Below are 27,638 nucleotides of genomic sequence, written 5' to 3' on the forward strand. Positions count from 1 at the left end.
GCCCACTCAGCGAACAGCAGCATCAAGTCGCAATGTTTCGGGGCAACCGTGACCAGGCCACATTTGTTGCTGTGCTGAATGGCTGACTGCCGAGACACCTTGCTGAAATCTGCGATGCCCTAGGCAAGGAACAAGACAGCTGGCCAGGCTGCGCTCCAAGGCACAGTACCTGTGCCGGCAATGCTGCCCCAACTGGTGGTTGGACGGCAGCAATGCGCACGGCCACGTTCCCTGGCTGGAAACTGGATTGCTGGTGTCAGACGCTTCGGCCAACTGTCTTGTGTCTGCCGCTGCTTCGGCTTGTCCCCAGTCTCGAAGCTTCTCCCCACATACTCTTTACACGAGGCTCAATCGTGGTGCACCACCTGGATGAGCCACCACAGGCCATTAGCCGATTGGCTGGATCACACGGGCCTGGCACCGCATCTTCGTTGTCGCCGCCACTCTTGTTTACTCATCACACCTGTCATTACACATCACTTTATCTTCGTTAACTTATCACCAAATCATGCAAGTATTGTACTAAACGGGCCACGCTGGGTGGGTGTGTCCATAGCTGATTGCCAAAACTGGCTGGGTGACTTCCAATTAGGGCCTTTGGGCATACTGGTGGACTGGGGCACTAACTCTGGATGTGATCCAGCAGGCCGCAAAAGCTCTGAGGTGTGGAACACAGCCTGGAAACCTGGAGGAACATGACAAACCTACTCATACATCACCGTGGACAATGTTATGAAACGTGTATGTTTTAGTTGTGTACGTATCACTTATAGCAGGTGGCTGGAAGCTGACAGCTTTGCAGGCCTTCTTCTTGCCTACTGAGTTTGGTTCAAATCTGACATAGCATGATGGTTGTAACCTGTAGGTGGTGCCAGCTTGGGACTGGTGGCACTCTCTCTGTCTGGCTACACACGAGAGACTCGAGAGTCCTGGCGCGAGGTGTGGCACTCTCTGCACCTCTCTCTGGGGGACCCTTACCTGCAAGCCATGTTTGCCTTCCTCACGGCCGCCGATGACAGTTACAGTGAACTGCTGGTTAGTGCATCCCTGTGCAAACCAGGGCTTTGCTTATCTTCTGTCATTCCAACGGCAGCTGCTCTGAACACATTTTAATGTGGGCTCACAATGTAATCTGTAACACTGTTGAGTGTCTCACTGATTGCCCAGGGGTGCAAAGACTGGGCCAATTGGGCCAATTTGATACAACTCCCGATTGTTGCGCTGAGCTGCATCAAAACCGTGAAATTTGCTGAAATGTGCCACGCTGAGCCAAAATACCAAGCCAGCCTCAAAATTTTTTCACGTGCGCTAATTTCTGCGAGAAACACAGGCTGAATTGGCCACTTGCAGTTTGTGCCATCAGTTAAAGCGTGCAGACCCCAACTATATTGCCTAGAATATACTTAAAGTATTCTAGGCACCTGCCCTGTGCTCATCAGACACAATTGACCAGATAAAGTAATAACGCTGCGTGCTCATCGGTTCGCTGACCGCAGGGGATACTTATAGGCAGGACGACGAAACTTCAGGACAAAAACGTGTTGTTGTAGCCACCAATGCTTCGCGGGAAATATAAATTTGCTAGCCTCAAAACACGGCCATGGTTTGTTAGAAACTAAAGCATTTTCGCATGTGAGCAAGCTCAACGTGCTGTCAATGCCGGCATTACAAGCGACCACTTTGATTGCCTTACCAGTGGCACATAAAACTTCCTTTAAAGTTGTGTTGTCCCGGCCACGCTCTTGGCTATCCGGTACCGTCGCTGCGTCAACGGGCCGCGTGTCGTTGTTACTTTACCTGGTCGAACGTACCTTGCAAGGGAGCCAAAGCAGCACCGAACCCCACGGTGAAAGAAAAAGAAGTGGGAAAAATTTCTTGGTTTTGATTCTAATTTTAGTGGCTGGAAAGGTTTTCCGAGTGTCGTAGATGCGGCGGCGAGGCTGAAAGACTGTATGATACAGCCTCCAGAGAGCGCATTTCGTTCGCATGCATCAGCCCATGCCCTGACGAGTTCCTCGCGTTGAAAATAAATATTGGGGTTTGTGGTATAAGCACGTTGTATTCGCCACATGTGGCACCGATAAATTGCACAAGAGGAAAAAAAAGGTCTGAAGACTATGCGGGCAGGTTAGCGTTTTCAGAACGCCACATGCTGGTGGCATATAGTATAGCGCACACAGACCACAGCATTACGTGGTTCCAGTTCAGTAACAATATGTTTCACACAGGCATGTTCGAATACTATGATAAAAATACTCTCAAACAGTTGTAATAGTTACATCAAGAACATAAAATATATTAAGCAATGAAAAATACGCATGGACAGACATTTTGGCTCAGACTGTGAGTAAGTAGTACAAAGAAAAGAAAGGCGCATATCAATCAAACAAAAATACCTAACTAAAAGGAAGAAATAAGAAACAGTGAAATAGAATTTATTCACACATAGGAACCTCTTTTGATGTTTTGCACTTGCTATTGTACTGGTTCTGCGGGAGCTCTGAACTGAGGCATGCCTTTTCTTCGCACGACTTCCTTTTCAACAAAAAACAAGTTCTCTCTTTCTTTCTAGGCGTTGTGCATTGAAACAGTTAGGAAGGTTTTCAGTTGTATGCGCGCATAATGAGAACTATTCTAGATGCAGCTTAGAATAAAGTTGTAACAGCTACCCAAATATCAGTGTCGTATCCAGGCACGTAGCCAGAACTTTTTTTCGGGGAGGTGATCGAATAGCTTATCAAGTTGAGGGCTCACGGGGGACATGGAATTCACTGGCGCCTAAAGGCTAGCGTGCGATCTTATCGTTATGGCTGCACTCGGTAAACCACATACGCAAGTTTCATATAGTGTACTGCATGCTATGGTACTTGCAATGTATGCAACGCTTAAGTATAAAGTCATAGAAGTGTATGTGTAACACTTCTTGCATTGTTGTCGGTCATAGGTCACTTTGGATGTATATATATGTAATTTTCATTCTTGGCGTCTATTGAAACTTGCCGAGAAACAGGCATCTTGAGTCATTTTCGAATGTGCGTGTGGCGCACATATTCAGCATTCCATGGCTCGACGGGTTATGCAACTACACATGTGCCACACATGACTGAGGGAAAGCATTTCACGATGTACGAGGCAAGAATATCATTTTATACATGATTGAAAATTTTTGTTGAAGCGCACTGAAGACAGACGAACAGAAGAACTGACAAGGACCTTGTCACCCTCTTCTGTTCGTCTGTCTTCAGTGCGCTTCAACAAAAATTTTGAATCATGAACGTCATCCAACTAGCCCAACTTGGCACCTCGCTGCAATCACTTTATACATTTTGTGACTTGCCACTGAAGTTCATCATACACTCATGTACTCATTTGATCATTTTCATTTGTACCAAGCAAGGTGAAGACAACTACAGCACTCGGATTTATATTGCCGATTAGATGATAGATAGAAAAGCATGTTTGTTCGCAATTTGAGCGATTTAAGGAGATGCTGTGAATTTAAACAGCATTTTGAGAAAAAGGCCATGTCAAGGCAGTTAAAATTACATGCACGGCGAAAAATATGTTGGTCAGCTTGTGCCTGCATATGTGGATCTGCAGAAGACTTTTTATATGGTCCGCAAAATAGAATTTCGACTGTCTTCGTCATTGAGTGGTTTTGGAGACAACGCTGAGCGTTCAAATCTCCTTCTAAAGTAAATGTATTGGGCAGCATTTATGAGACAATGACGCTGTTACGCTGCCACGCCAGTTGACCCCTGCCATCAACCTTCGCTCGCCAACGCACCAGCGACAAACAGTGCCACCGCATAGTGCATAGAATCTGGTTTCTCTGTCGCCATTAGAGAAAGCGTGCGTTCACGACACTAGGAAATCCTTTCTAGCCGCTGTAGTTTTAATTCTGCTTGAGTCACCCTTGCCGCAGTGTATTGGTGCCCTGCAAATAAGCGTATTGAGATTTATTGAGCTGTTAGCGTTAGTGGGACACTGCACATTTTCCTCAGTTACTCATGCATTTGTACACCACATAGTTCTGAGTACCAGTATAATCATTAAAGTCTAAATAAGCTACTGGTAATCATTTTGAAGCAGTGTATGAAATTTCCGCTTCCCTAAAAGAACAAGCTAAAGTGCGTGAGTTTATCTCCACCCCCTTCTCCATGGTTTTACGTATCTCCAAAATTTTAAGGTGGCAAGCTTTGCAGATTGATACTTAAATTCGCAGAGTCTGTCAAATGACTTGACAGGTGCAGCAAACGATAATATGAGCTTTATCATTGTTTGCTCAGTGGGGTGGTTCAAATTACTACTTTAATTGAAATAGCAGTGCTCATGTTCACAGTGCACGATCTAGGTGATGTTTAACAAAATATACATATTTTTTTTAATGTAAATCTTCTTTATTATACTGCTCTGAATTTTGTATTTTATAATAAAAAATGCAAGGTTTTTCCCCGTAACCTGCCCCAAATTTGGATTTCAGCTGTTGCACCCCTGATTGCCCAGTCTTACAATTGTCTTTTTAAACACGAATATACTGGGCTTGTTAATCAACTATTTGTAGAAATTTTCGGCAATTTTCTGTATGCAGAGAATGTTTCAATGGCTTTTGGAGAACTAATACATCACCTAGTTGGGTGAAAATAAGATCTCCTATATTTTAATCTTGAAGGTAACTACCACTTACAAAGATTAAAGAATCCTTTGCTACATAAAAGCCATTTTGGTCAATGCATTTTTGTAGACAATGTGGCAGTTTTACAATGCTCATGTCTTGCCATCAACAAACATTTAATCTCACTTTCACCTCATAATTGGAATGCAACTGTTGTTTTCAAACTTAGTGAAAAAGCTGTTTTTGCTCAGTGCTGAGTCTAGACTGTATGTTGCATAGGTGATAATGTTCTGGCCATTGATTGGTCGCATCTGTTGTGTGGAAAGTGCTTTCACTTTTGATCAGCAATATTTAGTTGCCTTCCTGACTTTTTACTGTGTTTCAAAGTACTTTAGAATCTTTGTTGCTGTCCCTAGAGACAGAAAATCAAACGCCGGTACACCCCACCAGTGCCAAAACACAGTTGCTATGGTCATAACCTTGCACAAAGTGGGAAATGCAAAATCCTTTGGGTGTACTTCTGCCCAGAAAATGAAAGCTAAAAAAAGGACAACTCTACTACTGTGAGAATTGAGGAAGTGCATTGCACAGCGATTCCCATTCATCTCACTGCTCTGTTTAACCAAGTGCCAATGACGCTGATGTTTGAGGTATAAGCATGTAAGGTTTCCCCGGCATGAGCAGGATCTTGTAATGCTGGCTGTAGCACTCTATCGAATTCCTGCTTGTTAACAGTAGTCAAGATGTGCGTCGTCTGCACCAAGTTTCGTCAGGTTGCTTCCCCATCAGATATGATGACGTGGCGACGCAAAAGGTGGCACAGGGAGTGACACCCGTTCTTGCGCCCCACCAGAGTCAGCCCAATGCTCCTAAAACACTTTAGTCAATTTATGTGAGTTAATGCGATTTCTTGGCAATTCAAGTACATTATATTATTTTAGACCTTGTTTGTTCATTTTGCCCCAGCTTTCACTGTTGCTAACCTTACTCCTTGCTGCAAAGACCCCTTATGAGCTTAGCCTATAGTCATGTTGGTAACTACGAGCTCGCTTTAACGAACCTGAGCGTAATGCAGCATCTGTTTGCTGCATCCTAAGTTTATAGTAAATGAAAAACTGCTTGTAAAGAGTCGCGAGTGAAAACACTTCTTTTTTTGCCAGACCAGAAAGTCTGTAATTCACGTGTTTTGAAGAGCAGAAATGATAGGAGCGGTCTCGACTTTATTTAAAGCGGCACAATGCTCTTCGTTGAGGCCCATGTCATATAAACTGCCTGAGACTATTCATCATCATCAGCCTGACTACGCCCACAGCAGGCTAAAAGCCTCTCCCATGATTCGCCAATCAACCCGGTCTTGTGCTTTCCGTTGCCACGTTATACCCGCAAACTTTTTAATCTCATCGGCCTACCTAACCCTCTGTCTCTCCTTCGTGCATTTGCGTTCTCTGGGAATCCAGTCAGTTACCCTTAATGACCATCGGTTATCCTGCCCACGTGCTACGTGTCCGACACAGGTCCATTTCTTTTTCTTGATTTCAACTATGATATCTTTAACCGAGGTTTGTTCCCTTACCCACTCTGCTCTCTTTTCGTCTCTCAAGGTTACAGCTATCATTTTTCCTTTCCATCGTTCGCTGCATCGTCCTCAATTGAAGCTGAACCCTCTTTGTAGGCCTTCAGGTTTCTGCTCTGTAGGTAAGTAATAGCAAGATGCAGCTGTTATATATCTTACACCTGAGGGTTAGTGGCAGATTACCATTTATGATTTGAGAATGCTTGCTGAATGTAATCCACCCCATCTTCATTCTTCTAGTTATTTCACTCTTATGGTTCGGCTCCATGGTTAGAATATTCCTTTACAACTTCCAGTGTCTCTCCACCTATTGCAAAGTACTGTTTTCCTCCTAGCCTGTTACAGATTACTTTAGTACTGTGCATTTTCATTTTCAGACCTAATTTTCTGCTTTCCACGTGCAGTTCTGTAATCATGAGCTGTAAACTGTCCCGTGAGCTACTGATCAAAGAATGTCTTCAGCGAATCGCAGGTTACTAAGATTCTTTCCAAAAAAATGCCCTGTGTGGTTTCGAACTTCTGACCTTGTGAGCTTGTTCCAGATTATTGCCCTGAATGACCCTTCTTTCCACGCGTTTGTTTTCTCCTAACTTCTTCCTTTCACGCTCTATATTTACATTGTGGACTTTAAAGTGTCCGCAGTGTCAGAGTTTTGCTGTTTTCTAGTGGTCGCACTCCTACTTTGATGTTTCCTGTAAACTGACAAGATGTGCGCACCTGTTTTCTGACTAATTGGCTACTTCCATGTGATTCTTACGTTGAGCGTATACGCCGTGGGCGGTTGGAGTGCATGAAAATCAAATGCGAACAGTCTCTAGCTGCTAAAGAATAGAGAGGCACTGCCTTTAAGACTGTATGCTATTTCGCTGATGTTTTGGGGTAGTAAATAAAAAAACACTCTGGTGAATAAACATAAAAGAAGGCAGTGGCCCTCAAACGGGAGTCAGCTATACTTATTAGTAATTACATCAATGGTTAGCCTAATAACGTAAAATGAACTAGGGAAGGTAAGGAGCGAATTATTTCTAGGTCTAAAAAGCGACGAAAGGAAAAAAAAAAGTTCGTAAAAAGCAATGTCATGTTCGCATCATTCGCCACAAGCGTCAGCTTGAATTCCTAGACTCTGACGGCTCTTGGCACCCACTCTCGCACATAACGATAAGTCCGCGCCCTGAGGCTATTAATGTTAATAGCTTGGCTAATGTAGCCATTTGCTACAAGTACGCTTGTGGGCACAGGCTACAAAGTTTCGTTGTCATCATCATCCGATTCCCCCAAATCGCTCGCACTACGCACTTCATTCAAGATGCTCTCATTCGTGCATAGTTCCGCAGTGTTGGCACCATCATCAGCCGTAATGAAATCATCGCACAAGATGTCACGCCCTCCCACGTTCGGAGTTGACAACCCGCTGCAAAAATCGTCCTGTTCGGAATCTTCAGGCTCAGCATCGGGTCCGACATCTATGAAATCGGTTTAACGAAAACATTCGCACACATGTAGCCATCATCTCCACCCACAAAGCCTTCGCCATCTTCACAGCTGAATACAGGCAGATTCGAAGCGGCTAGTTGTCTTCCAGGCAGTCAACAGCTTCAAGCAAGCGCTCTGTAATGTAGCACTTATAATAAGTCTTAAATGCGCGGATTGCGTTCAAGCCAAGCGGTTGCACTTTCAACGTTTTGTTGAGCAGTGTTGAGGAGCAGAAAAAAGCATAAAAGGCTTCTCGTCAGCCATCCTGACAATACACGCACAAAAACAATGAGCAAAACTTGCAAGCGTGACATACGAGCCAGGATGTGTAGAAAAATATAAACTTCTGAATTTGAGCCATGGAGCAGTGGAGACGGCCGAAAAGTTGGGACAGTGTGGAGAGAGAGAAGCGCACAACGGAGAGGCGGCCTTGAAAACCCAAAAATGTGGGAAGAAGACGGGTAGCTTGCTACAAGATGCACAGCTCACGTGTACAGGGTGTCTACCACCCTGGAAAACCTCGAAAATCTGCAAAAACGAGAAAATTCGGACCCTTCTGGAAAAATCGGGGGATTTCTGAAAAATCTGGTCATGGAAACTGACTGTAGCCTGTGCAGCTATTACAAAAATAAGCATGACCATAGATCAAAGCTTAGAAAGCCACTCCTTTGGCTGCAACTACAATTAACAGCTAAAAGTTGTGTAAAAAGAAAGCTGTGCACAACTGTTGCTTCTTAGTGAAGACGGGAAACGATACATCTACCAAAAGAATACAAAGTTTACTGGAATTATGGCACCTACTACGGGAGCCTTGTTTACAAAAATAGCCATAAAAAAGGCACAGCATCCCACTACAGTTTTTTTCACTTTGGGACCCTCACCTGTATATTTTTTGATCTTGTAACTTTTTTTTTTTGAAAACAGCATATTGAAAATGAAAAAAATGGAATGAAGTACGCCTAAGTACGAGACGTAAGCATCAGAAGTACATTGTTGAAAGCATCTCATCACTCCTGTCCAGCATATGTGCAGTTGTCTGCATGAGCTAGTATTCCATGTGCAGGCACGATGCAAGCTTTCCTTTGGGAAGAACACGTTACTTGATCAGTCAGTTTGGTGGCCTGTAGAAGCAACATGTTTAGCGAGGGCATATGAGGTTACTCGTAGTTTCCTGATGTCATATTCGTGTTTTGTTTAACTCTTTCTTTGAAATCAGTGGTCTCACCAATATAGTGGTTGTCACAATTGTGGCAGCCTAAGCAGGTAGGAGCAGCGATGGCGTAGTGGTTAGAGCATTCGTCTCGCATGCAAAAGGTCCGTGGTTCAAATCCCGGAGCTGCGCAGTTCCCAACCGGATAAAAAAAAAAAATTCGCGTGGTGATGGAACTGCATCACGAAGCCTGGGGTGCGGCCTCACCGGTAACCACCGCCGGGAATGCACTCCCTCACCAGAGAAGGATTGGTCACCCTGGTGCAGTATCTGGCCACTACCTCCCAGATGCATACGTCAAATAACTCACGGCCCTCAGTCCCCAGCAGCTGCAAAGCAACTGACCACGGCGGCAGTCAGATCTGCAACGCAGCAGAGGGTGCTAAGAATCTCTGGATCCGGACAGGCCGTCATTGGAACCTGAACTTGGCAACGTTTAATGCTAGAACCTTATCTAGTGAGGGAAGTCTAGCTGTACTATTCGAGGAGCTAGAGGGTGTTAAATGGGATATAATAGGGCTCAGTGAGGTTAGGAGGACAGATGAGGCCTATACGCTGCTACAGAATGGGCACGTCTTTTGCTATCGGGGTTTGGCTGACAGAAGAAAACTGAGAGTGGGGTTCCTAATTCACAGAAACATAGCTGGAAACATAGAGGAATACTATAGCATTAATGAAAGGGTGGTAGGTATCGTAATTAAACTCAATAAAAGGTACAAGATGAAGGTGGTACAGGCTTACACGCCTACATCCAGCCATGATGACGCCTCAGTTGAAAGCTTCTATGAAGTTGTGGAATCGGCAATGAGTAAGGTAAAAACACAGTTTACAATACTGATGGGAGACTTTAATGCAAAGGTAGGGAAGAAGCAGGCTGGAGACCAGGCAGTAGGAGATTATGGCTTCGGTACTAGAAGCGCCAGAGAAGAGCTACTAGTAGAATTCGCAGAACGCAACAATTTACAGATTTTGAATACCTTCTACTGAAAACGAGGAAACCGCAAGCGGACATGGAGGAGCCCTAATGGCGAAAATAAGAACGAAATAGACTTTATAATGAGTGCACACCCAGGCATCGTGCAGGATGTGGAATTGGTTGGCAAGGTACGATGCAGTCACCATAGAATGGTACGGTCTGGAATTCGCCTAGACTTGAAGAAGGAACGACAGAAACTGATACGCAAAAAGATAATCAATGAGCTGGCACTGAGAGGGAAAGTACAGGAATTCAGAGTCTCGCTTCAGAACAGGTACTCGGCTCTTAGTGAGGAAACCAACTTTAGCAATGAATGATAATTATACAATGATACAATGAATGATAATTTGACAAGTATCATTCCGGAGTGTGCAGTGGAAGTTGGAGGCAGGGTATTTAGACAGGACACTGGCAAGCTTTCCCAGGAAACGAAGAATCTCATTAAAAAGCGTCAAATCATGAAAGTTTCAAGTACAACAAACAAAATAAAACTGGCAGAGCTTTCGAATTTGATTAATAGGCGTAAGGTATCCGATGTAAGAAGGTGTAACATGGAGAGAATTGAACACGCTCTGAAGAACGGAGGAAGCGTCAAAGCAGTGAAGAGGAAACTTGGGATAGGCAAAAATCAGATGTATGCATGCACTAAGAGACAAAGAAGGCAAAATAACTACCAATATGGATAGGATAGTTAAAATAGCGGAGGAGTTTTACAGAGATCTGTACAGTAGGTGGGACAACCATGACCTTAATACTATAAGAACTAGCAGTAATCCAGATGACACCCCACCAGTAATGATAGAAGAAGTCAGAAAAGCTTTGGAGAGCATGCAAAGAGGCAGAGCTGCTGGTGGGGATCAGGTAACATCAGATCTGCTGTAAGATGGAGAACAGATTGTGTTAGAAAAACTAGCCACCCTGTTTACGAGGTGTCTCCTGACGGGAAGAGTACCAGAGTCTTGGAAGAATGCTAACATCATCTAAATACATAAGAAAGGAGATGACAAGGACTTGAAGAATTACAGGTCGATTAGCTTGCTCTCTGTAGTATACAAGCTATTTACAAAGATAATTGCTAACAGAGTAAAGAAAACATGAGAATTTAATCAACCAAAGGAACAAGCAAGATTTCAAACAGGCTACTCAACAATCGACCACATTCTTACTATCAATCAGGTAATAGAGAAATGCTCAGAATATAACCAACCACTATACATAGCCTTCATAGATTACGAGAAGGCGTTTGATTCAGTAGAAATATCAGCCGTCATGCAGACACTGCGGAATCAGGGCGTCGATGAAGTATATATAAATATCCTGGAAGAAATCTACAGGGGATCAACTGCTACCATAGTGCTTCATAAAGAATGCAACAGAATACCAATCAAGAAGGGTGTAAGGCAGGGGGACACAATCTCCCCAATGCTATTTACCGCGTGTTTGCAGGAGGTTTTCAGAAGCCTAGAATGGGAGCAGTTAGGGATAAGAGTTAATGGAGAGTACCTTAGTAACCTGCGCTTCGTCGATGACATTGGATTGCTGAGTAACTCAGGGGACGAATTGCAACTCATGATTACGGAGTTAGACAAGGAGAGCAGAAAGGTGGGTCTTAAAATGAATCTGCAGAAAACGAAAGTAATATACAACAACCCCGGAAAGGAGCAGCGCTTCGAGATAGGTAATAGTGCACTTCAAGTTGTAAAAGACTATATCTACTTAGGGCAGGTAATAACCGCGGAGCCGAACCACGAGATTGAAATAACTAGGAGAATAAGAATGGGGTGGAGCACATTTGGCAAGCACTCTCAAATTATGACAGGTACATTGCCACTATCCCTCAAGAGGAAGGTATATAACAGCTGTATCTTGCCGGTACTTAGCTATGGAGCAGAAACCTGGAGACTTACAAAGAGGGTTCAGTTTAAATCGAGGACGACACAGCGAGCAATGGAAAAAAAAATGGTAGGTGTAACCTTAAGAGACAAGAAGAGAGCAGAGTGGATTAATGAACAAACGAAGGTTAAGGATATCATAGCTGAAATCAAGAAGAAATGGACATGGGCCGGGCATGTAGCATGTAGACAGGATAACCGCTGGTCGTTAAGGGTAACTAAATGGATTCCCAGAGAAGGCAAGCGGGTTAGGGGGAGACAGAAGTTTAGGTGGGCAGATGAGATTAAGAAGCTTGCGGGTATAAATTGGCAGCAGCAAGCACAGGACCGGGTTAACTGGCGGAACATAGGAGAGGCCTTTGTCCTGCAGTGGCCGTAGTCAGGCTGATGATGATGATGAAAGCAAAAAAAGGCAATGGAAAATTTTGCGTGGCTACTTGTCCTTCATGTTGTCTAAAGCATTCCCTAGCTTTCATATTCATACATACACCATGTTGATGTCTGTTGCCTCTACATATCACACAGCATATATGACTTTCCTACCGCAACATAATTCATGTCGTTAAACTTGTGCATGTTTGTCTTGACCATGATTTCACTCGACTAGAAGGCCTTCTGGTTCGGCTTGGGCTGCCATTAGCAGAGGCTTGCAGGGCTGTGTAATGCCTTTTAATAATATTATCATGATCATCATTATTATTGGCGATGCAATGGCAAATGTCCTCAACTACACACTTATTTCTAGTAGCTCGCGTCTCAGTGGTAGAGTTGGGTACCTTCATCTAAATTTCTCATTTCAGTTTCTTGAGATGGTATTATTAAATCTGTGATTACTTTTTAGCCTTATATCCATGGAGGAGTACACAAACGAAAGTAACCTAGCGGCAGCTGTGATTAATCTATGGAATCAAGGGAGCTGTGGTGCCGTGGCAGATTCATTCTTGCCAGCACATGTTCCAACGTCGTCACTTTAAATGCTACCACTAGATTTCATTGCAGGCATCTGAGGACTTTGTTGAAGCGTCAGAGCCCAGAAAAATAAAACATGAACATGCATGTGCTCGTTGTAGAAAAGAAAAGAATGAAAGAAGCAGTAACGTCTTGCGGCATTGTTAGCGATTTTTAAAATGCAAGGTGCACAGAATATGCGAGAAGTAGTTTTTTTTTTTTCTATAAAGTATATACTAGTGGGAATGCAAATCAATAGTAAATACAGCAATCCTTGTCGCATCAGATTCAATCCGATTCACATCCTAAATATAAATAGTTAAGTCAGTAAATACAGGTCAGTCTAATCCAATCCACATCCTAAGCGGCCTGGGCTGTAACTGTTATAGGGAACCAGAATATATTCCGATGGCATTACCAGCCAGGCTCTGGGGTCCTCTTTTTACGCAGATACCACGAGACGGTGCCACTTTTACATTTTCTAGCAGCTTTGGCTGCATTGTAGGACTCTCTTGGGCTCCTTTAAACTTTTAGCAGGACTTAATATTACCTGATGTGTTTGCTTTCTGCTTCTTCGAAACAATAAAAAGCCAACTTGCTTATTCTCTCACTCGGAGGTTTTATTTTGGCCAGATATACATATTTTTCATATTTACTGCATATGCTCAGAACATTCTGAGCACTTGTGTTAGATTTATTTACTTATTTTATAGAAGCGCCTGATTTTTTTTTTTTTTTCATCACACGAGGGTCTGTTTCCAGTGCACAGAGTTTTCCAAGCAGTGGTAAGGGTCATGACATTTGCTTTATATCATCATGTAAAACCTGGAAAAGTCAGGGAATTTTGAAAAAGCAAATCGGTAAACACCCTGGTGTAGGAAAACTTGGAAGAGAGGTGTGCACGCCCATCGACTTGCTAGGCGAGTTGGTTCAGTCTTGTTGAGCTTATGGCGCTTGTCCTTCTCATGTGTTTCTTTGCACCATAAGCTCATTAAGTGTGCGCACACAGAGGTTAAAAAAGAAGGCATTGTGGCACTGGTGGGCTAGCGCGGCCCCGCCGACTTCAATAATTCGCGATACGTTCCGTGAACCAGTTGTTTTTTATGCCTCTGCACATGTGCGGTGCGCATGTATAGCATAGTGCAAAGTGAGCGATAACAGGTCCTAAACACGAAACAAATCGCGAATAATCAAAGTTGGTGGTGTAGCGCGTGCACTGGAACGATACGACACCGATGCAAAGATGACACGGACGACCGACAGCCAACAATGTCTGCAGATTCTCTAGTCACTCTAGGCCGGTGACATCAACAATAGTCTAACAAAACTAGCGATAAAAAACTGAGGGGAGATTAATCATCTGACTGGTTTTCGAAATTTCAGGTGTTTTCCACACAGCCACGTCTCTGCTTGTGAATACAGTTGGCTCTCATTAACTCAAACTCGAAGAAACCTCTGAATGTTCTTTGAATTATCAAGAAGTTTGAATTGTTAGAAGTTCTCAGATATATGACTCTAGGCTAGGTGACTCATTGATCTTGTCACATTAAAATTTTTTAAAGTGTTCTAAACCCTAACTGCACCCAATAAACAGAAAGCAGAGGCTTAAGTTCTACGAGTTTATTGGAATTTATTACTAGTCAGACCTTTTAAAGAAATCGTGAATACTGCTTCTTTGTTGTATATTCTTTCGGCACAAAGCTCTCTATACCAGTTGAGAAGCATCACAGTTCATCGTGCGTGTACTTCATTTACTACATTTGTTTACTAACAAAGCCTGTTTTCTTGAAGACCTGTATTTTTCATATTTAGACTGTTAGAAATATATAAGCACAGAAATTTTTGAATAGTACTAGGAAAGCAGCAGATATTTTCAGATATGGAACCACAAAAAGTATGAATTAACCAATTGACAGAGTTTGAACTAAAAGAGTTTTAAATACATTGAAATTATAGTGAGCCAATCAAAAAGTTGAATTTATTTTTAATTGATCAAAAGTATGAGTTATCAGAGTTTAAATTATTGGGAGCCCACTGTGCAGTCAAAATAACTTTTTCTGCTTGGAGATGTGATGAAAGTAAGTTTCATGCTTTACAAACACACACAATCTGTATACATGTTTCACAATACAACTTATGATGTTACGGGCAATAAAGTATACACTGGCGAGCAAATGCGTACTGGCGAATATACTGGCGAACAAATGCGTACAACGCTGCTGCAGTCCGAGCACGTTCACGTTCAGCACTTCGTCGTCGTCATCCTCAGGCATCTACTTTACTTAGCCCGTGATATTACCCGCCGGTGGCAGAAGCACCGTCCCGGTGCGATCAATTCTCGAGGCGTGAGTAGTATGGTTGAGTAGTATGGTTGAGGCGTGAGTAGTAGACGTGCACTATACCCTGTACGTTGCGGTGCCAGTGATCGTAAACACTCTTTTGGTTAAGCTGCGAGGCACATAAACGATCCCGGGCGACTTGGCGGGCGATGTCAGCTCGGGCCAGGGCATCACGAGCATAAGCAGTCGATGAGGGGGCGTCAGATTGGAGCATGGTGTCCATGGGCAAAGGCGGGTCATAACCAAACAGTAGGTAAAAAGGTGAAAATCCAGCTGTATCATGACGTGAACTGTTGTATGCCAAGGTAACGAAAGGTAAGTGTATGTCCCAATCTTTGTGATCCTTGGAGACTTACATCCCTAACATATTCGTCAGGGTACGGTTGAGGCGTTCCGTGAGGCCGTTGGTTTGCAGATGGTACGCTGTAGTGAACTTGTGGTAATAGAGCAGGATAGCAAGAGCTCGTCGACTACTTTAGACAGAAAACAGCTGCCGCGGTCAGTGATCAACTGACGAGGAGCACCACGACGCAGAATGATGTCATGAAGAAGGAAATCGGCTACATCAGTAGCGCAGCTGGTGGGGAGGGGGCGTGTAACGGCATACCGCGTTGCGTAGTCAGTAGCAATAGCAATCCACTTATCACCGGTGGCCGACACGGGAAAAGGTCAGAATCAGAATCAGAATCAAATTTTATTGTTACTATGAAGTAAAGTCATTAGAGACAGCATACAGAAGGAGGTCCCGTAGTCGGAGACTGAATTGGGACCTCCTGTGCATGATGAACATAAAAACAAATAAAACATAGCTTCGACAGGAAGGGAAAAATTCCAATAATCATAATGATATGGGTGATCAAGCACATTTCATAATATAAAGAAACCATGTAAACACGAGATGTAAAGTGAAAAAAGAAAAAAAATATATATATACACACATATATACACACATACATATATATACACATACATAAACACATATATATACACACACATATATATACACACATACATACATGTGTGAGAGCATGCTTTAGGGGCTATGAGAATGAAGTGCTATGTGTTGTATTGGTTGACAAAGAGTTTTTTTAATTCTTTTACAAACGAGTGTGGATTCATTACTTTTAAGATGGATGGAAGTGAATTCCATATGGAAAGTGAGCTAAAATGAGCGGTTTGTTTGCCATAGTTAGTCCGGGCTTTCGGTAAGATGAAGTTTTTGTGGTAAGCAAATCTAGTGTTGTTGGTATTGAGAAGTGAGGAGGATGGGATGATGGAAATGGGAAATAGCTCATTGATATGCTTGGATAAACATATGACTAAATTATACTTAACCATATCGCGCACTGTAAGGATGTTGTAGCTGTAGAATAGTTGTTTTGAATCGGTGTAATGTGAACTAGAAGTGACTATTTTAATTGCTTTGTTTTGAACAGTCTGTAACGGTGCGAGGTGAGTGTTGTAGGTTGTGCCCCAGGTAGTTATACAGTAGTTGATGTGAGAATGAATAAATGCGTAGTATAGTGACAAGAGAATGGAACGTGAAAAAAAAAGGGCGAGACCGAATGAGGATGCGTATACCATAAGACAGCTTTTTCTTGACATCTAAAATATGAGAGTGGAATTTTTAGTTTCTATCTAGTTTGACGCCCAAGTAAACACAATCATTACTAGCGTGGATCGAATGATTTGAGATACTAATTGAGGGATCCGTTACTAGCGATCGCTGATGTGATGAAAAGAGAATGAATTGGGTTTTTTGAGGATTGAACTGTAATTTGTTTAGTTTACACCAGTGTAGTATATTGCGAAGATCTGTGCTCAGCTTATTTATTAAACAGTCTATGCTATTATCAGAACTAAAAATCGTCGTATCATCAGCGTAGAGCAAATATTTACAGTGTATGATAAAATTAGGTAGATCATTGATATAGATTAAAAACAAAAGTGGGCCCAGAATGGACCCTTGTGTTACTCCTATGTTCGTTGTTGTTTGTTTGGAGTAGGTACCGGAAATACTGACCGTTTGGTTTCGATTAAGGAGATAACTGCGAATAAATAACAGAGCAGGACCACGTATTCCCATCGCTTCCAGTTTTATGAAGAGTATCTGATGGTTAATAGTATCAAAGGCTTTTGTTAGGTCAACAAAAACAGATCCAGCTAAACTGCCATCGTCAATCGCCTGCTTTAGAAATTCAGTAAGATATAATAAAGCGAGATCAGTAGAATATCCTGTTCGAAAGCCAAACTGAAAATCAGTAAGAATGCTAAACTTTCGAAGGTAATTAGTTAGGCGCTTTTCAAATAATTTCTCAATTACATTGCTGAGGAACGGGAGCACACATATAGGCCGGTAGTTCGTTACCAATGATCGGTCTCCTTTTTAAATACTGGGGTAACTCTAGCACGCTTAAGTTCGCGAGGAAAAGTCCCCTTTTTAAATATTAGATTAATGACATGTGCAAGAATGTCAGATTTAGATAGAGCAATCAGCTTTATGTGTGATGGACTGATGTCGTCTAGACCAGCGCTAGTGGTTTTTAGATTCCGAATTACCGTGGTTACTTCATCGGCAGAAGTGGGGAACAAATAGAAGGACTGGGGTAAGTGAGTGATTTCGTAATCTAAAACTTGGTCCGATGGCAGATTGTTCGAAAAAAAGAAGTCACTGAATGTATCAGCAATGTCACGTGGATTTGAGTGCACAATGCCGTTATGAATTATTGAAGTAATGCTTCCTCGGTCGCCGTTTCTATTTAGAAAGGAATTTACTAATTTCCATTTTTTATCGGGGTTACTTCCACATTCCAATATTTTCTGTTCGAGGTATTTTCTTTTTGCTCTTTTTAAGTACGCACAGAGATTTTTACAGTATTTCTTGTACCTTGCTCTTAGCTTAACATTGAAAGGCTGTTTCTTGGTTTTTTTGTAAAGATTCTCGCGTCTGCGCATTGCTTTAAGTAATTTATCAGTTAGCCATGGGTTTTGAGGTGACGCAATGGTCTTCTTGCATTTTTTCCTATGCGAATGGGAATGGAAGTAATGTAAAAGAAAAGAAAAAAGCGCGAGAATGCTTCTTGAGGGTCGTTGGTTTCCCTTACAGCAAGCCAGTCTGATTTCGTAATGTTCTCGATAAGTGCTTCCTTATCCAAAACAAGTTTATGAAAGCATGCGGAACGACAAATAGGAGTTGAAATAGTTTTAAGAATAATGGGATAATGATCGGGGATATCACTGGTAAGAATGCCTGCTTCAGGAGCGACCAGAAGGTTTGATAGCGCATGATCAATTAGTGAGCATCCGCCGTCACGAGAAAGACGTGTAGCTTGAGTAATTAGGCATTCAAAACCATAACTGTGATAGCAGCTAGAATATGTCGTGAAGTTAGCGGACGCGGTATCAAGCAGGTTGATATTCATGTCACCAACGATAACTACATTTTTATTTTCTGACGATATTCATTCAAGCACATTGTCTAAAGCGTTGCAAAAATCGGTAATGGAGGTAGAGGGTGAACGATAAATACAACCCAAAATAAAATTTTTGTTGTCGATGTTAAGCAACAAATGATCAAATTCTACCCATACAGCTTCACAGTTAGGTAAATTTAGTGCAAGGTCATGCCGTCATTTGAACGCCAGGTTTGATAATACATAGATGGCTGCTCCACCATGATTGCTTGATTGTCTGTGTGCGTATTCAGATGAGTAGTTGGGGAAGCCGAAAAGATTTTTATCAGCGTCTGAAAGCCAAGTTTCGGTGATACAAATGATAGGAAAGGGCTTTGTGATTGTAGAGAGAAGATTTTGAATGTTGTCGTAATGTTTCCGCATACTACGAACATTGAAATGAATAAGCGAACATGAGCTGTTAAAGAGAAAATGATCCACCTCCGAAGTGTTTAGGTAAACAGACATGGTGAATCAGATACAGCGATGGTGAAAAAAAACAACAGCGTATGCGTAAAAAAAAAAAAACAGGGATATCTAGGTTATAAAAGAGAGATCAGTTTCCTTAGCAATGCGGTAAACCTGACTGTCGGTAGTTTTCCTTGCCTTAATTGCACAATTCTCTGTCCATAAGAATTTCCAGTTATTGGCTTTCTTTAGAGTTAGAGCCTTGGTGAATAATGATTTATTTGATGGCGTTAGCTGATCATTTACGTACACAGGGCTGTTGATTGCAGGTGAATAATGATTTATTTGATGGCGTTAGCTGATCATTTACGTACACAGGGCTGTTGATTGCAGAAGAGATACCAAGATCCCCAAGACACAACTTAGCTTTACGTGCCTTAGAAATGAATTCATTCTTCTTCGAACGCGAGCAAAACCTAGCAACAACATTCCTTTTTTCCTTGACCTTCGTCGGGACACGGTGCACAATGTCAAGGTCAGAGGGCACAAGGGGGCAACCTACAGTATCGCCAACTTTTTGCAAAATCGCTAACAGTCTTCCCCTTGCGTGCAGGGAATGCCCTTGATTTCTACATTGTTGATTCTGGAGTACTGTTCAAGTTCTTGAACCTTTTTTGAGAGCAAGTTGTTTTCGTTCAACAGTCTCCTATTATCGGCAGCGAGTACCTCTTTTTCTGAGCGCAGTGTCTCAACAACGCCATTCAGGATTTCCATGCTCTGTCTTAAATCGTCAATTTCGCTTTTGAGCTCCTTAACATCAATTCCTGAAGATTGCATTCTCAACAAGACTTTACCGAAGACATTATGAGCCAGACGGTCAGTCTCATTGTTAAAGTTCGCTTCAATTGCATCAATGCGCTTCGCAAGTTCGGCACACGTCGGCATCGCTTAACAAGTATCAGTCACACCATAAATTGCAAAAGAAAAAAAGCTACAGTACTTCGGTAGCAGCAGCAACAGCAAATTGAACAGAAGGGTTACCTTAAAATACTTAACTACTAACCTGCACGAAAGACAGAATTCACTTCAGTACGTGACCATCCCGCTGTCGCTGCTGCAATGGAGCCTTGGTGGGGACGGTAGCTTTATAAGTGGCAATTCAGAGCAGGAGCGTCACACAGTAGGGCCGCAGGAAGCTCCTTCCGGTGTCGTCAGGCTGCCCTCAACGGGTTGACAGATCGGCACAAATGATGAATTTGATCAGTCAAGGCCTAAGGTAGCTCCTCCTCACAGCGGCAGAATGCCCTACACGTGCCGGTAATCGCGCTGGAAGGGCACGATACGGTATCTGCACGAAAGACAGAATTCACTTCAGTACGTGACCATCCCGCTGTCGCTGCTGCAATGGAGCCTTGGTGGGGACGGTAGCTTTATAAGTGGCAATTCAGAGCAGGAGCGTCACACAGTAGGGCCGCAGGAAGCTCCTTCCGGTGTCGTCAGGCTGCCCTCAACGGGTTGACAGATCGGCACAAATGATGAATTTGATCAATCAAGGCCTATGGTAGCTCCTCCTCACGGCGGCAGAATGCTCTACACGTGCCGGTAATCGCGCTGGAAGGGCACGATACGGTATCTGCACGAAAGACAGAATTCACTTCAGTACGTGACCATCCCGCTGTCGCTGCTGCGACAGCGGGAGGTCCTAGAAGATCGAGGCCGACTCGGAAAAATGGCTCATCTGGTACTTCAATGGGCTGGAGGGTACCAGCAGGTCCCAGAGCAGGTGTCTTGCGGCGCTGGCAGAGGTCGCATGCCGCAACCTACTGTCGCACAGAACGGTAGAGGCCAGGCCAAAAGAATCGGCGGCGAATGCGGTCATACGTGCGTGACACCCCTAGGTGTCCAGCGGAGGGGGCATCATGTAGCTGGGCCAAAACGTCTGAGCGAAGATGCACAGGAATAACGAGTAAAAGCTCAGCACTATCAGGGCGGGCGTTGTAGCGATGCAAGATGTCGTTGTGAAGAATGAACAGTTGTAAGGAGTGGTCAGGGTGGGGAGAGTGCAGACCATTGATAATAGCACGCAAAGAGGGGTCGCGGTGTTGTTCAGTAGCTATGTCGGTTAAGTCGGTAATTGAAAGAACGAGGGCCTCTTTTCCATCTTCCATCGTGTCAGGGGAATCGACTGGGTAAGGGAACAAGCAGTCGGCATCCTTGTGAAGTTGTCCGGATTTATAGGATATGGAAAAAGTGTACTCTTGTAAGCGCAGCGCCCAGGGACCAAGGCGTCCCGTAGGGTCCTTGAGTGAGGAGAGCCAGCAAAGCGCATGGTGGACCGTAATAACTTAGAATGGTCAACCATACAGGTACGGTCGGAATTTCATAATGGCCCAGACGATAGCTAAGCACTCACGTTCTGTGATGGAATAATTTTGTTCCGAGCGGGACAACAGTCGGCTTGCATACGAGATGCGGTGCATGCCTTGTTGCCGCTGCGCCAGCACTGCGCCTATGCCGTGGCCACTGGCGTCAGTACAAAGCTCTGTGGCGGCAGATGGGTCGAAGTGTGCTAGAACTGGTGGATTGGTGAGAATGTCAACGAGTGACAAGAAGGCGCTTGATTACTGTTGGCCCCAGGTGAATGCGACATCCGTTTTGAGGAGGCAAGTTAGAGGACGGGCTACTTCAGCAAACTTCTCGACAAAACGACGGAAATAGGAGCACAGTCCCAGAAAACTTCGGACGTCCTTGGCTGAGCGGGGTGTGGGAAAGTCGCGAACTGCTCGGACTTTCGCAAGGTCTGGTTGAACACCCGCAGCGTTAAAGAGATGGCCGAGTACGCAGATTCGACGTTGCCCAAAGCGGCATTTGGACGAGTCAAGTTGCAAGTTGGCACGTCGGAAAACATCAAGCACTGTGGACAGACAGGTAAGATGGTCGTCGAAAGTAGTCGAAAAAACAATAACGTTATCAAGGTAGCAGAGGCAGATGGTCCACTTCATGCCTCGAAGGAGAGAGTCCATCATGCGCTCAAAAGTCGCGGGGGCATTGCATAATCCAAAAGGCATCATCTTGAACTGATAAAGTCCTTCAGGAGTCACGAAGGCAGTCTTCTCTCTGTCTTTGTCGTCCACAGCGATCTGCCAGTAGCCTGAGCGAAAGTCTGTTGAAAAGAAATATTGGGCACCGTGCAAGCAATCGAGTGCATCATCTATGCGTGGTAGGGGCTAGACATCTTTCTTGGTAATATGGTTGAGGTGGCGGTAATCAACACAGAATCTCCAGCTATTGTAATTTTTTTTTTTTACAAGTACAACGGGGGGGGAAGGACCAGGTACTAGATGAGGGTTCGATTATGCCCTTATGAAGCATTTTATCGACTTCTCGCTGTATAATAGCACGCTCCGGGGCGGACACATGGTAGGGTCGTCGGCGAATGGGTCGAGCGTCACCAGTGTCGATGCGATGGGTTACCACGGATGTCTGGCCCAAATTACAGTCGCCGAAGTCAAAGATGTTCTTATAAGAAGCCAGCACACGGCAGAAAGCAGAGACTTGGTCAGAGGTGAGCTTGTCAGATAGCATTGGCTTGGAAAGGTCGGAACAGGAACGTGACGAGAGCGACGATGATGAAAAATCGGGTGGCGAATCGGTGGTTAGGGCGGAAACTGTGTGGTCGACCAGTGATGTCAGATGCGCAAGTGACATGCCGCGAGGAATAACTTGTGCTGAGAAGCCGAAATTGAGGACGGGAATTGAAGTTCAGTTGTCCTTAACGGTAACCACCGTGTTGGGGAATGCGACATTACGTATCATGGCCACGTCAGAAATAGGGGCAGCAACATAATCACCATCGGGTACTGGAGGATATGGCGAGAGTTGTATTTGTACTGTGGCTTGCGGCGGAAGTCTGAGGAAATCGACAGAGCGTAGGCGAGGTGGGCTGATAGAGACGGTCTCTGAGAAGGATGGTAGTTCGAGCTGAAGATCTTTGAAACAGTCAATGAGCGCAGCGTGTGAAGTCAGAAAGTCGAGTCCAAGGATGAGGTCATGAGGGCAATTTTCCAGTACAGCAAACAGAACTGAAGTTTGGTGTTCAGAAATCGTTAATCGCGCAGTGCACATTCCAAGCACAGCAGGGGTACTCCCATCCGCTGTACGAACGGTAGGTGCAATCGCAGGTGTCAGAACTTTTTGGAGGCGGCGGCGGAGGTCTGAGCTCATCACAGATATTTGTGCACCGGTATCAATAAGAGCAATTACAGGTAAACCATCAACGAGAATTGTAAGAAAGCTGCACCGCTGGTCGGGAGTAATCAGAGGATTTGCAGTTCGAGTCGTGTATGCAGCGTCACCTCCGGGTGCTGCACCGGCTAGTTTTCGGAGCGACGGTCATAGGGACACCGAGAACGGCGGGGTTGGGGCGAGCGAGACTGACGACGCACGGGCGATGGCGAGCGGCTGGTCCGACTTTCTGGATTATGCTCTGCACCTGTTTTAGCACGGTAGGACGGGGCATAAGGTGCACGTTCGGAGCGAGGCCCCCAATCATAGAAGCTCGGTCGAGGTGATGAGGTCCAACGGCTACGGCAATGGCGAGTGATGTGTCCTATCCGATGGCACGTGAAACATATGGGCCGATCATCATGAGTACGCCATTCAGCTGGGTTTCGTCGTGGCGCGAACGTGCGGTTCGGAGTGGCTGCCGCAACGACTGGAGCTGAGCTGGAAGTAGCAGGGGCATTTTGATGAGGTGGCGAAATGCCCATATTCGCGATCTCTTGGCGAACCACGGCCTGTATCATTGAAACAGCATCGAGGTTGTGTCCTGGCGCGCTGACGTTAGACAATGCGGGTGCCATAGCCTCGAATTCCCGACGGACTATTCTGGTGACGTTTTCCGGTGCTGGTGGTTGATGTAGTGTTTTCTTTTCTATCTGCGTGCGACACGCCCCCGTCTTATCTGTGTGCCACAGCGGGGTTCACGAACGGTGCAAGTCTAGAGACATCGCAGCTAATAACCACACAGTGAGCAAAGGTCACTATTGTGACCTTTACTCGCTGTGTGCTTGAAACTGCCCGTGCCAACCGATCGATGGTCGCTTCCTGCGAATACAAAAAAAAACCAATCGCGTGCACATGGTTTTCAAACGACGGCGACAGAAATTGCTGTCGCAAAGGTTCATTCGTCTCTATCACGTTGCAGGTTTTTGGAAAATCAGAAAAAATCGCTTGTCAGCCAGAAAAGATAGTGACGATTTTTGCGACATGGTAGCACCTTCGATTCTTGCTTCACTTGTTATTCATGCATACAGGAACTTCCCATGTAGAAGCAAGGCGGCGGCCGTACTTTATCAATAATCTTGTAATCGACAGTTTGTTTTGATGCTTTGGGGGTAGCTTGCTACAATGCTAGCGGTGTCGTCACGGTGATCGTGAAAGGTTGCCGCGAAGTTGGCAAAGTGTGTCCTAGTGCACGCCTTTGAGCGCCCCTCGAGATCACAGCAGATAGCACTGTTGCGGTTAAACGATTGCGAGAAAAGATAGCCGCAATACGCTCTTATGGCGTGTGCGAGCGACGCAGGGACAGCTTGTAGATGATAGCGCCATCAACCACGGAAGTTGTGTAATGTGCAACAAAGAGACTGTTTCCAAACGGTGCATGCGTTTGTCAATTGCGAAAAGCTAAGCGGCCTAACCTTTTTGAAATACTGCAATTTTCGCTCCTCCCGAAAAAGTTTTCATAAAATTTGCCCAGTATACCGTATTTACTCGCATAATCCTCGCACTTTTGTTTGGCGGAAAACCGATGCAAAGTTGGGGGGTGCGAGAATTACGCGGGAAAAACTTTCCACGAAAACGTACAGAGAGAAAAAGAAAATGAAGTGGCCGCAAATCGAGATTCTCACACCAGCAACTAACAGCAAGCTTTGAAAAGTACTAAATAAAACTTACCTTAACGATAAAAGCACAGGTTCAACACAAGGCAAGATTTATTTGAGACATAAAAAGTGCGAGAAAATAGTCGGGAATGCGTGACGCACCATACACAAAGCGGCAAGGCTCCTTTTGGCGTTGCATAAGTCAGTTGCCAGACTTTGCAGTGGTTGTTGCCAGACTGCCGCTAAATTTGGCTAAGCAATTTTTTCCTGTAGTTGTGGCTTCTCCGTAAGAGTTTGGTGCCATTTGGTAGCGTCCCCCCTCGTAGCGCGCGGTCTACGCTACGCGATCAGCTGAGAAAAAAAAAGTAAGGGGGGAGGGGGGCAGCGCATCACCTCCTGCGACTCTATTCAGTTTTTCCCGTCATCCCTAATACTGAGACGCGATATCTTATTCGCACAGCTGTGCACACAGCAAGAGAACGCGCCTCGACTTCTGCTAGGCGCGGTTCATTCCGTTAATTAAATTGGCCTTTTAATTGCGTAGCAGCGCTGCGCTCGACTTCTGCTAGGCGTGGTTCATTCCGTAAATAAAACGAATTCTGTAATGTGCGGTTCATTCCAATAATTAAAACGGCCTCTTAATTGCACAGCAGCGTCACCCTCGATTACTGCTAGGCGCGGTTCATTCCGTTAATTAAAACAGCCAGCGTCGCTCGTTCACGAAATGCACCGCGGATGGCACCAAATTCTCACGAAGAAGCCACTAGTACAGAAAAAACTTTTGCAGTCAAATTTAGCGGCAATTTGGCAACACTGACCTTTCCAGTCTAGCAACCACTTATTCAACGCCAAAAGGAACCTTGCCCACAAAGCTTGTGGGCGTAGCGGGCGTAGCGGTAGCGTTCCTCGCTCAATGGAAGCACTCAAAAGGTAAGCGTAGGACGTCAGTATTGGGCTGATGGCCATTTAACAGAATCTTCCGCAGTTTCCTTCTGAAGAAATAAAGTTTACCATCAATTCCACTTTGGTACGCACATGGCAGGCCCAACTCGTCTTGGTGGCTTTCAGATGCCGTCACCAGTAGCGAACACAAAACTCGTAGACTCAGAAGGGCCTTCCGGCGGCCCTGTTGTCGTTGCTTAGTGCATGATCTATCACTTTCGACTTGAAATCAGCCGTGTAGCATCAGTATCGCGTCATAACGTGAAATCAGCCGTGTAGCATCAGTATCGCGTCATAACGTGGCAAGATTACCGACACAAGGTATAAAACGCCGCAACGCACACTTGCCTGTTTGGCTTGGCTTGGATTGGATTTTTGTGCGATAATAGTACGCTTGATGCTTAAGAGATGATGCCAGACGGCGCACACTATCATCATCAGTCATCGCTATCATCATCGCATCAGCTATCATCATCGAATTTAAATCGATGCACAGAAGCCATCAAAGAGAGGGTAAGAGGTGACAAGAGGGTTGCAGTAGGGGCGTTCCCAGGACGCAAGCTAGAAGCAGTCATGAGGCAAGCGAGCGCAAAGCTCAAAACGACAGCTGATAGACGAAACCTCGTGATAACTTCAGGCGGTTTAAACGATGTCCTAAATAGAGATGCAGCAGGACTAGCAGCCACACTGGCGAAAGGCGTCGATGACATGCGCACCACTTCTCCTAAGGTACAGGTAGTGATATGCACGATACTGGAGGTACCGGTGCGTGATAGCAACCTGCAAAGAGCAGTGGTCAACGCAAACCAAGAGATATGGCGGATCAGTCGAGAGAAAGACTTTGAGGTGGTGGAAATAAACAGAGAGGTGCATAGATGGGGGGGGGGGGTTTCAACGAGACAGAATTCACTTCGATGGGCGGCTAGGTCATGAGGTGAGTTGGCGACTTGCAGGACGCACAGTAGCTTTTTTGGGGGGCAAGCGAGCCCTTCGGGGTGCAGGATAGCTAGTAACGAGGAAAACAACCAGGGAGACTCTTCGACAGGTGGTATGGACAGATACGATTCCAAAGTGGCACCAATATCTAAGATAGGTAGAGTCCGGGGCATAAATAGACGTAGCCACGAGCGCCGAGCCAATTCAGACATAGGGTATATTAACATGCAGGGTGGTAGGAACAGGCTGAAGTGGGAAGAGATAGAAGAACAGCTAAGGGAAGAGAGGCCGATGGTATACGGTTTTGTAGAAACACATCTCAGGGACATGGAACAACCTTCGAACAATCCGGACTACGCGTGGGAATATTGTAATAGAAGAGAAGGCAGCAGAAAGGGGGGTGGTATTGGGACATTCATTCATAAAAGTACAGACTGGCAAAGGGTCAAGCAGGAGTGCAAGGAACATTTATGGCTAAAAGGGAAAGTGGCAGGTCAAATGACACTCCTTGGTTTCATGTACTTGTGGACGGGAGCAAAAACCAGAGAGGAAAACCAGACAATGGTAGAGTGTATATCAAAGGACATTCAGGAGTTAGGAAGAGAGTGCGAGATAATTATACTAGGAGACATGAATGCGCACATAGAAGATATAGATGGGTATACCGACCCGACAGGCAAAATGATCATGGATATGTGTGAAAGGCTGGATTTGATCATTTGCAACAGTACCGAGAAGTGTGAAGGGCAAATAACATGGGAGGTAGGAAGGCTTCAGTCGACGGTAGATTATGCACTGATGTCACATAGGATGTATGATAAGCTCAGGAGAATGCACATAGATGAAGGTGGCTCCAGAAGTCTGGGTAGCGATCACAAACGTATCAAGCTAAGTTTTGGAAGAGCAGTGAAAGTGGGAAGGAGACAAGATGAGAAACTACAGGAAAATTTTTATCCAGAAAGGCAAATTGAAATAGCCACTAAACAAATTGA

At 44.6% G+C, this 27,638-nt stretch overlaps 1 protein-coding gene across 9 annotated transcripts in view; it reads left to right on the forward strand.

Annotated features, from left to right (window-relative positions):
• Window positions 1-27,638, forward strand: part of mio (GATOR complex protein mio) — a 768,187-nt gene that overhangs the window by 544,440 nt on the left and 196,109 nt on the right. For all 9 annotated transcript variants that reach the window (XM_075896295.1, XM_075895366.1, XM_075865082.1 and 6 more), the window contains one exon: window positions 866-1,035. In XM_075896295.1, the coding sequence (XP_075752410.1) occupies window positions 866-1,035 (170 nt within the window). The remainder of the gene's footprint in view (window positions 1-865; window positions 1,036-27,638) is intronic.

This window comes from Rhipicephalus microplus, chromosome 1, assembly GCF_043290135.1.
Source record: "Rhipicephalus microplus isolate Deutch F79 chromosome 1, USDA_Rmic, whole genome shotgun sequence".
NCBI classification, from domain to species: domain Eukaryota; kingdom Metazoa; phylum Arthropoda; class Arachnida; order Ixodida; family Ixodidae; genus Rhipicephalus; species Rhipicephalus microplus.